General features: G+C 37.6%; 1 protein-coding gene across 7 annotated transcripts in view; it reads left to right on the top strand.

Moving 5' to 3' along the window:
* ssh1b (slingshot protein phosphatase 1b) overlaps positions 1-11,249 on the top strand; it is a 40,068-nt gene that overhangs the window by 5,996 nt on the left and 22,823 nt on the right. For 5 of the 7 annotated variants that reach the window (XM_046839083.1, XM_046839085.1, XM_046839080.1 and 2 more), the window contains exons 2-6: positions 2,010-2,044; positions 2,132-2,232; positions 2,492-2,556; positions 8,263-8,378; positions 10,626-10,691. In XM_046839083.1, the coding sequence (XP_046695039.1) occupies positions 2,010-2,044; positions 2,132-2,232; positions 2,492-2,556; positions 8,263-8,378; positions 10,626-10,691 (383 nt within the window). Of the gene's footprint in view, positions 1-46; positions 627-1,753; positions 1,883-2,009; positions 2,045-2,131; positions 2,233-2,491; positions 2,557-8,262; positions 8,379-10,625; positions 10,692-11,249 lie in introns of those variants that run through there. The other 2 variants (XM_046839082.1, XM_046839081.1) reach the window with 2 other exon arrangements.

Below are 11,249 nucleotides of genomic sequence, written 5' to 3'. Positions count from 1 at the left end.
GCATGTCTATTTGTCTTCATCTTAAAGACATTCAACCGGTCACATTCAGAACTGTATGGATTTAAGCAAAAAATAAGGATATTTTGAATTTGATGGCTGCAACATGTCTCCAAAATTTAGCACTGTGTACCTTTCCTTTTCTTTTAGCAACAGTTCGTATACATCTGGGAACTGATGAACTAAGACCAGTTGTTGGAGTTTTGGGAGAGATTTTTTCCCCCCTTTCACGATGATTACAGAATGTAAGCTGTTCAACAGTCCTGGAACTTTTGTCATCATATTTTTAATTTCATGATTTGCCAAATGTGTTCCATTAGTAAAAGGTCTGCAGGCAGGCTAGTTCAACACTTCAAGACTGTTCTACTACAAAGGCATGCTGTTGTAAATAGTTTTGAGACTAGCTCTGTTTAAAAGAAAGTACTTTATTTATCAGTGTTTACACACTATCAACTTCAAAATAGTCCCCTTGGACAGCAATACAGTGCACCCAGTTTTCCTGCCACTTTTGGAATATATCCTGGAAGTCTTCTTTTGGAAGCATGTCAAGCACCTTCTGTCACACCGGCGACCTTTGAGCTGGATCTTCACCTTCGGGAAGAGGGTGATGTCCGCGGGAGCCAAATCTGGTAAGCAGGGTGTGTGTGGGAGTGAGATCATGTGGATTGTCCTCCGACGATCATCATGCACAAGTTGCCGAATGTTTTTTTTGGAGTTGAGCTTGTTAATTGGTCTTCCTGATCTCTTGTCATCTTCCAGTGATGTTCTTCTACTCTTGAAAAACTAGGGGTAGGGTAACAAAAGGATGGAAAAGTAAAGAAAGTTAAGTTACTAAAAAATGATTTGTAACTAATTAGGTAAAATAGCTAAAGCAAAAAACTGTCTCTACAAATTGTGGGACATTTTAAGGAAAAAAAATCCTCAAAAGAAAGATGTGAGGACTTTGAATATATTATCATCAACAGTACATAATCTCATTAATAAGAATCAAAGAGTCTGGACACATTTTGCAGCACTGCATTAAAAACAGACCTAAAACTAGAACTGTTGAGTGTCTATAATCCTGTATCAGACATGAATGGGACAACATTCCTTTTACAAAAATCTAGCAACTGGTCTCCTCAGTTCCCAGATACATGGACTGTTATTAAATTAAGTGGGGATGCAGTGGGTGGTAAACGAGGCCCTGTTTTGTGAGGCTTTTTGCAACCATTAAATTCAAAATGACCTTATATTACTTTATACATGGTACTTATCCTCACTAAACATTTGATATATTTTCTAAGGTTCTTTTGTGAGTAAAATATTGGTTTAGGAGATTAACAAATCATTGCATTCTGTTTTATTTACATTTCACACACTTTGTAAAATATGTGTGAAAATACAAATTAAAGTTAAAATTTTAATATTATGTAACATATTGTAACCAGTGGTGGAAAGTAACGAAGTAAATGTAATTTGTTACTATACTTAAGTAGTTTTTTCACATATCTGTACTTCTGACTATCTGTACTACTCAAGTATTTCCATTTGGGGAGACTTTTACTTTACTACATTTTGCAAAATCATTCCTTTTGATTCAGCGACTCTCTTTATGAACACAGATGCACACACACACTTGGTTGTGTCCATCTCTTTTTCTCTCTCTGCTGAACACACTCAGTCACACTACCATCAGGTGTGTGCTCTTGTTTTCTCTAGCATTTAATTAACATATGTCTGTCATCATGACTTGAGTTTGGGGCACACTAACGAACTAGCTCATTAATTAACTTATTAGTTCATACATTTGTTCATTCTTTTAGTTTTATGTCTGTTTATCGTAACCAGGGTTGTGGTCGTTCTAGTGCCTATGCAGGAAAAACTGGGTTACCCACAAAGAAAAGTAACTCAAGTTTAGAATAAAAAACAATAACACAACTTGCTGCACCACTTTGATGCCCCAGAGAAAATACTGCTATGTCAAAAATGTATGTCTTGAAAAGAGAAAACTTAAATGTTTTGTTTTTCAGGATTTGGTGAGTGATGATCAGAAAGCAGATTCTAGGTAAGTTTAGAAACACTCTGTACATTTTATCACTATACATTGTTATTTATTAAAACTTTTATACAATTGTGTGTTTGTGTGTTTTAGCTTATGTGAAAGCTTTTATATGGTAAAGGGGGCAGCCCTCTTTTTACAGCAGGGTGGCAGTGCCAGTTGTCCAAAAACACAGTTGCATCAAGAAAATTCAGGTAAACACAGGCAACATTGATGTCTGCTGAATATGCATGATCTCTCACTATAGAAGATTCTACAAAAACGGATGACTTTCCAGTATTTTTTTTTCATTAAAAAAAAACACATTTAAAGTCTTATATCACTTGTGAGATTAAATGAAAGTCTGTAGGGCATGACAGAATTAGTTTCCAGGAGAAATTCAAACACAAAAAAACATTTTTCATTGTTTAGCTGTATGTCATTATTACCACCTTACCACCCTTTTTGCTGTAGATGATTTACCACAACATCTGCAGGCAATGCTTAACACCCTCCGCTTTGAAGACAGGGTGAAACTGGTGAGCACCTTTTCAATTCAATTCAATTCAATTCATTTTTATTTGTATAGCGCTTTTAACAATGAACATTGTCTCAAAGCAGCTTTACACAGATAATGTGGTGATTAAAAGTGAATATGTTCTTTATAAGTTAGTTTGTCCCTGATGAGCAAGCCGAAAAGTAGTCCTGAGTCAGTGTAGGAGACTGTTGACATTAACTACAGTCCAATCCATCCTTAAAGCGCCCGTTCTTACTCCAAAATTTCATGGAACCACCCAAGGCGTTGATGAGAAACCGTCCCAAGCTGCACAGAGTGGCCTCCAGTCGAAGAGAACACTATCCAGAGGCAGGCCTGGACGAAGTGGGAAGATCCACGGAGGGGAGAGGGGCAGGACCAGTGGTCACTGGAGCTCAGGAACATGTTTAACTCGACAGAGAGAGAGAGAGAGAGAGAGAGAGAGAGAGAGAGAGAGAGAGAGAGAAGAGGGTGACAGGAAGAGAAGGATATGGATCATTAAGTGTCCTTATTGTTGTATGAAAGTTAATGTCACTGTGCAGTTTGGACTCCGGCAAAATTTGCTATGGCAGCATAACTACAAGGGAGAACCAGAAGGTAACACAGACATGAGGGATCTCTGGGATAAGAGACGACCCACCACACCACCGTCAACAAACCTAAGTGAACATGTGAATGTGAGGGGACGACAGCATACAAATATCCCAGTTCACCAAACACTCTATATCCATGTTCCCTCCAGATCTGCACCTTTACCTAAGAAAAAATCTACTGATCTAAGGCTTGACTAAATAAATGTGTTTTCAACATCGACTTGAACACTAAGACTGTGTCTGATTCCCAAACACTGATTGGAAGGCTGTTCCATAACTGTGGGGCTTTATAAGAGAAAGATCTGCCCCCTGCTGTAGTCTTCGTTATTTGAGGAACCAACAGATAGCCTGCACCTTTTGATCTAAGTAGTCGTGGAGGATCATACTGGTACAGAAGTTGACTCAGATACTGTGGTGCAAGACCATTAAGTGCTTTATACGTCAGTAGTAGTATTTTATAATCAATGCAAGATTTGATTGGAAGCCAGTTTAGACTGATTAAAACAGGAGTGATGTGGTCATATTTCCTAGATCTAGTGAGGACTCTTGCTGCTGCATTCTGAACTAACTGAAGCTTATTTATGCACTTACTCAAACACGACAGTAAAGCGTTACAGTAGTCTAATCTAGAAGTAACAAAAGCATGAACTAGGTTTTCTGCATCCTGTAACGGCATCATATTTAAAATTTTAGCAATATTTCTAAGGTGAAAGAAGGCGATGGTGATATTATTCACGTGCGATATTATTCACAAAGCAAAGACTAGGGTCAATAATAACACCAAGATCTTTGACAGCCGTACACGCTGAAACAGAAACGCCATCCAGAGATGCTACATAATCGGAAGTTTGCTTCTAGCTGCATGTGGTCCTAGTAAAAGTACTTCCGTCTTAAGTTAAGAGAAGAAAGTTATCAAGCATCCACTGTCTAATGTCCTTTACACACTTCTCAACATTGTTAAGATGATCTCTCTCATCTGGCTTTGCTGAAATATACAACTGTGTATCATCATCATAGAAATGGAAGTGTATATGTATAATTTCATCAAGAGGCAGCAGATATAAAGAGAGAAGCAGTGGGCCTGAGACAGTTTCTTGAGGAACACCAAACTTTACCTCAGATAGTGTGGAGAACTCACCATTTACATCAACGAACTGATGGGCGATCAGTCAAATAAGACCTGACCCAAGAGAGAGCTGTTCCATTTATTCCAACAACATTCTCATGTCTAGCAAGTAGTATAGTATGATCAATGGTGTCAAAAGCTGCACTAAGGTTGAGCAAAACAAGTAAAGAGACAAAACCAGAGGCCAATAACAGGTCATTTACCACCTTAACTAGCGCCGTCTCTGTGCTATAATGAGGCCGAAATCCTGACAGATACATTTCAAATTGTTATTCGTAAGCAGATGTGAGCATAATTTTTCTAACTATTTATTTGTATGATACAGCTGCAAATAAGTATTTGAACACCTGTCTATCAGCTAGAATTCTGACCCTCAAAGACCTGTTAGTCTGCCTTTAAAATGTCCACCTCCACTACATTTATTATTCTAATTTATTAATTAGATGCACCTGTTTGAGGTTGTTAGCTGCATAAAGACACCTGTCCACCCCATACAATCAGTAAGAATCCAACTACTAACATGGCCAAGACCAAAGAGCCGTCCAAAGACACTAGAGACAAAATTGTACACCTCCACAAGGCTGGAAAGGGCTACGGGGAAATTGCCAAGCAGCTTGGTTCACTGTTGGAGCAATCATTAGAAAATGGAAGAAGCTAAACATGACTGTCTCCCTCGGACTGGGGCTCCATGCAAGTTCTTACCTCGTGGGGTACCTCAATGACCTGAAAAGAGCTGGGACCACCGTTTCCAAGGTTACTGTTGGTAATACACTAAGACCTCATGGTTTGAAATCATGCATGGCACGGAAGGTTCCCCTGCTTAATCCAACACATGTCCAGGCATGTCTTAAGTTTGGCAATGACCATTTGGATGATCCAGAGGAGTCATGGGAGAAAGTCATGTGGTCAGATGAGACCAAAATAGAACTTTTGGGTCATAATTCCACTAAACGTGTTTGGAGGAAGAAGAATGATGAGTATCATCCCAAGAACACCATCCCTACTGTGAAGCATGGGGGTGGTAGCATCATGCTTTGGGGGTGTTTTTCTGCACATGGGACAGGACGACTGCACTGTATTAAGGAGAGGATGACCGGGGCCATGTATTGCGAGATTTTGGGGAACAACCTCCTTCCCTCAGTTAGAGCATTAAAGATGGGTCGAGGCTGGGTCTTCCAACATGACAATGACCCGAAGCACACAGCCTGGATAACCAAGGAGTGGCTCTGTAAGAAGCATATCAAGGTTCTGGCGTGGCCTAGCCAGTCTCCAGACCTAAACCCAATATAGAATCTTTGGAGGGAGCTCAAACTCCATGTTTCTCAGCGACAGGCCAGAAACCTGACTGATCTAGAGAAGATCTGTGTGGAGGAGTGGGCCAAAATCCCTCCTGCAGTGTGTGCAAACCTGGTGAAAAACTACAGGAAATGTTTGACCTCTGCAAACAAAGGCTACTGTACCGAATATTAACATTGACTTTCTCAGGTGTTCAAATACTTATTTGCAGCTGTATCATACAAATAAATAGTTAAAAAAATCATACATTGTAATTTTTGGATTTTTTTTTAGATTATGTCTCTTACAGTGGACGTGCACCTACGATGACAATTTCAGACCCCTCCATGATTTCTAAGTGGGAGAACTTGCAAAATAGCAGGGTGTTCAAATACTTATTTTCCTCACTGTAACTTACACCGATCAGTCATAACATTATGACATTATAAATTTATGACTAGTGAAGAGAATAACACTCTTTTTCTCTTCATCATGGCACCTGGTAGTGGGTGAGCTGTATTAGGCAGCAAGTGAATGTCTCAAGGATGTCTCAATTATCCTGCTCAAAAATACTTCAAAAACGTGAATGAGAAAAAGCAAAGTAGAGTTTATTGCAGTAAAATCTCTATAAACCCAAGAGCATACTCATGACATGTCAGAGATGATCTGAAAACCAGTGGCAAAATTTTCTTCCTTTATATACACTGGCGATCAAAATTAGAGAACAATTTATAAACAATTGAACAATTCTAAAATAATGTCATCTTCACTGCTCAACAGTTGAAGGAGTTTTTGTCCTGTCTATACCATGCTACCAGAACACCTTTTCCACAAAATAACTAAGGCATTTTCAAAAAAAATATTTTGCAGAAAACACACTGAACAAAATTAGAGAACAACAATGACTGTAGCATGGAAAAAGATTACAACAAAATTTTCTGAAGGTTACAACAGTCAGCAAATAGTAGGAAGTGTACAGGCCTCTGCTCTGAATGACTTCAGCACATCTGTGGCCACAGGACAGCACTAGTCTCTCACACTGCTTTGGTGTGATTTTGGTTCACTCTTCTTCCAGTCTCCTCCACAGTTCGGTGACTGTAGTGGGTTTCTTGGCCGTAACTTTGTCGCCAAGGATTTTCCAGAGGTTCTCTATTGGGTTGAGATCAGGACTCTGGGCAGGCCATGTCATTATTTTAATGTTTTCAGTTTCAAGGAACTGCTTTACCTGTTTTGCTGTGTGACATGGAGCGTTGTCCTGCATGAACACTGCGGGCTGACTGGGTGATGAACACAGGGAAGGAACCATATGTTGTTGAAGAAGGTTCTGATAAACATTTGCATTCACTCTGCCATGTAGCTGTATAAGAGGCCCAACTCCTGCTGCAGAAAACATGTCCCAAACCATGACACTTCCTCCTCCACTTTTCACTGACTTCTTTACACATTTTGGGTTCAGTCTTTCTCCAGTTGGTCGCCGAACATAATGTTTCCCATCGGACCCAAATAAATTAAACTTGCTTTCATCACTGAAGTGAACTTTGGACCAGTTCTCACACAACATGTTCCTCAGCAAAGCTTAGTCTAGCCTTTTAATTCTTTCTGCTAATGAGAGGTTTGGTCACTGCAGAGTGGGCTTTTAGTCCAAATGCTCTTAAACATCGAGACACTGTATGAGGAGACAGATCTTTACCCTGTTCAGCACTGAACTGGTGAGCAATTCCAGCTGCAGTGTGGAAACGATTGCCCATTGAGATCCTCCGCAGTATCCTGTCCTCTCTTGTATTTGTCTTCCGTGGACGACCAGCTTTCCTGGCGGACTTGAATGAGTTTGTGATGTTGTAAAGATTCAATATTCTTGAAATCACAGATTTGGAACGACCAACTTTCTTGCTATGGCTGATAGGGTTATCCCTTTGGCCTTCATCTGGACAACCTGCTGCCGGAGGCTTTCAGTCACTTTAGAACGGCCCACCATCTTGCAGAGTCAGTGAAACTGGAAGTTAGGCTGCCAGTTAAATAGGGGTTGACAGGTAATCAAGGAAATTAGCACCAGGTGCCAGATTAACACCAATAACTGCGAGGTATCTGAAAGTGTTCTCTAATTTTGATCAGTGTGTTTTCTGGAAAATAATGTTTTTTTTGGAAATGCCTTAGTTATTTTGTGGAAAAGGTGGTCTGGTAGCATGGTATAGACAGGACAAAAACTCCCTCAACTGTTGAACAGTGAAGATGACATTTTTTCAGAATTGTTCAATTGTGTATAAATTGTTCTCTAATTTTGATCGGCAGTGTATATTGTGCATCCCTCAATTACCATTAAATTAGGAAACTCCCCAAATTTTGGCCCTCCCCTGTTACCATCATCACAGAAGGAAAGAACAGTGGTGAACTGGCAACAGGGTCATGGGGAGCGAAGGCTGGCCCATGTGGTTCAAACCAACAAATGAGCTATTATAGCTTAATTTACTGAAGAGGTTAATGCTTGAATTGTGAGGACTGTTTTGGCAGCAAAAGGAGGACCAACACAATATTAGGCAGGTGGTAATAATGTTATGTCTGATCACTGGTCATAAAATGATCCATGGTTGGTGTAAACCTTACTAATAAAGTGTGGAAAAAGCTAACATCTAGAAAATGTCAAAAATAATGTAATAATGAGCTAATATAGAGTTGTTTCCTCTCTTAGAGAAATGTGTTAAACTGTGTGTTACACTAGGCTGTAAGATTGGAGAGCAGCGGGTCAGATCATGTACGCTACATGGTGGCTATTGGCAGTCTTCAGGAAAACGAGGGGAACATACTGGTTGGTATGGACTTTACAACTAAAGACAGGTGAGCCTTTTTCTTAGATGGCAAACCTTATATGAAAAAACACAAGATCTGTAGATATTTTAATTATTTCTATTTGTTTAACTTTTAAGGTTACTGCATACGTTATTTTATGTTCATAATGTGTATCAATATTCTGAAATATTAGAAAATATTAAACATGTGGAAAACTGTAAATCTGTAAGTGCTTTTATTGAAACATAACAAAAAAACAGCTTTTTCTTTTTCAAAATTAAAAAACTAACTCATTTTTGTAATTAATATATAAAAAAGTCTAAGGAGGAGAATAGACTGGTCAGTGGTGTCAAAAGCTCCACTTACTTTAAACACCACAAGTAAGGACACATGACCCTGATCAGAGGCCGATATTAGGTTATTTGAGCTGATTTAATAACCTATATTAGGTTATTAAATCAATCATGGATTTAAATCCTGATTGATACATTCAATCAATTATATACATTGATTATATATCATGACATATTGTAGGTTCTTCAAAGTAGGCATCAAGAGAATTCCAAGAGTGTGCAAAGCAGTAATCTAAGCAAAAGGTGGCTACTTTGAAGAACCTACAATATGACATATTTTCAGTTGTTTCACACTTTTTTGTTATGTATATAATTCCACGTGTTAATTCATAGTTTTGATGCCTTCAGTGTGACTCTACAATTTTCATAGTCATGAAAATAAAGAAAACTCTTTGAATGAGAAGGTGTGTCCAAAGTTTTGGTCTGTACTGTATGTATATGTGTGTGTGTATGTATATATGTATATATATATATATATATATATATATATATATATATATATATATATATATATATATATAATATAATATAATATAATATTTATATATATAATATTTATATTTAAATGCTTATTAGAATAGACTCACAAATTGAGTTTAACTATCTGTAATTTTGACATTTTAAAGCATTTATAGTGGCTGCTTGTTGAGGAGTGCACACAGGATTTCACCTTGGACAAATTCACTCATGCTGGGTTGTTTCTATCTGTAAAAAAACACCAAAAAAAAACAACAACAAGAAGATTTTGAGTATGTAGGGGGAAGCAATTTGAGATATAAGCATCTAGAAGATATAATGAATTTAATTTTTAAAACATAACTGTTGTAGTGGACAAATGCTATAAAAAGAGAATGGAAATGGAGAAATGCAGCAAGCTAACAGGCTTGATTATAAAGAAAGGAAAAAATATGAATTGGTGTACAAATGCATAAGTCACAACAGTGATTGTAATGTAAATGTAATCTTTTACTGCTGCTGTTAATCGCTGCTTTTAGATTTAGTGTTTGTTCACACTGTTTTAATTGAATCCATCACTATGTTGTGAGCAAAGTGATTGAACAACCTGATGCACGAGAGTCACATCAGAACAGATGTAGAGCGACTGAAATTACAAAAAAAACAGTATACAGAATAGCACTTCAGTATTACTATTTTCACATGATGACGCTATACAGTTTTTGCTTACCATGCTGATGTTTCCCCTCCATCTGTGACACCCCGGTATGCTTTTCATGTGCTTGTGCATCACTGTGGTACATCCATGCAGAGGTGGGAAGTAACGGAGTACAAATACTTCGTTACTGTACTTAAGTAGATTTTTCTGGTATCAGTACTTTACTCCACTATTTATTTTTCCTTATTGCTTTTAATATAAAATGCTTCCATGCATTAGATGACGTACACTTATTCGTGCTGCCGTTTTACCTGTACTCTCTGCCATTTTGCAAGTAGCTTTGTTGTCCTGCCTTCACACTAACTTGTAACATGAGCAGCCCAACTAATCAATAACAGCATGACAGCGAATTTCATTATCGATTATTATCAATTTTATTGATAAATTACATACATACAAGTTAGGATTAAAATTTGTTGGTCGTGCACCAACAATTATCTTGCATATCAATCAGCAAGTTGCCAGTTGCATCCCTGTTGGAATGTAAAAAAATGTATGTGGAGAAGCATGCTCGAAAAGGAACAATGTTGGTGTCAAGAGAACCAATCAGCACACAGATAAAGTTACAATGGTAAAGTGTGAATATGCTTTAACCAAAAGGGTAAATTGTCAATTATCATAGCGATCATTAGCTATGATATTAGAATTCAGGACACATCCTGGCAATACTTTTTCAAAAGAGCACTAAAATAAAATCTGAATTTAACACTGAAAAGAGTGTTGCTGTTTTTTTTTTTTACTCATTCACATTTGTGCTGGTTTTTCTAGTGAAGGTTCCATTGGGATGGTTCTGCCTTTGTGGAGTGACACTAAAATTCACCTTGAGGGGGATGGGTGAGTGTATTCACACCCTGTGATAAAATTTATTGACCAGTTCATTACCTATAATGTTATGACTCCCTACATTGAATATAAAATATTTTCACACTGTGGTTAAAATAGCAGCTAAAACATAAATAAATTATATCAGATATTTTTTATTTTAAATATGCATCCATTTTTTTTATTTATTTAAAGTCTGATTCGTGCTGCAGTTATAGTATTTACCTAATTGTGCCGTTTTACTTGTTTTTCATGTTTTACAATTTCACTTGGTGGTTTTAAGTTTGTCTTTATGGTGCACACTAATTATGATACTTATATATGATAATGCATGCGAATAATGAAAACAATATACATTTTAGTAAAACCATAGTCACATCAACAATTTAAATTCCAGGTTTATTTTGTTTAATTATTCTTTTTAATAGTTTTCTTAATCTTCAACAATATGAATGGTCAGGCTCTAATGTGAGGTTCAAGCCCTGCCACTCTTGGTCCCTTGATCAAGGCCTTCTTTACCTTCTGTGCTTCAGGGGCACTGTATCCTGTCTGACCCCAGCTTCCTAACAT

This window comes from Silurus meridionalis, chromosome 25, assembly GCF_014805685.1.
Source record: "Silurus meridionalis isolate SWU-2019-XX chromosome 25, ASM1480568v1, whole genome shotgun sequence".
Lineage (NCBI taxonomy): Eukaryota > Metazoa > Chordata > Actinopteri > Siluriformes > Siluridae > Silurus > Silurus meridionalis.
The sequence above is the reverse complement of the archived record's forward strand: the minus strand, read 5'-3'. Positions and strand labels throughout refer to the sequence as shown.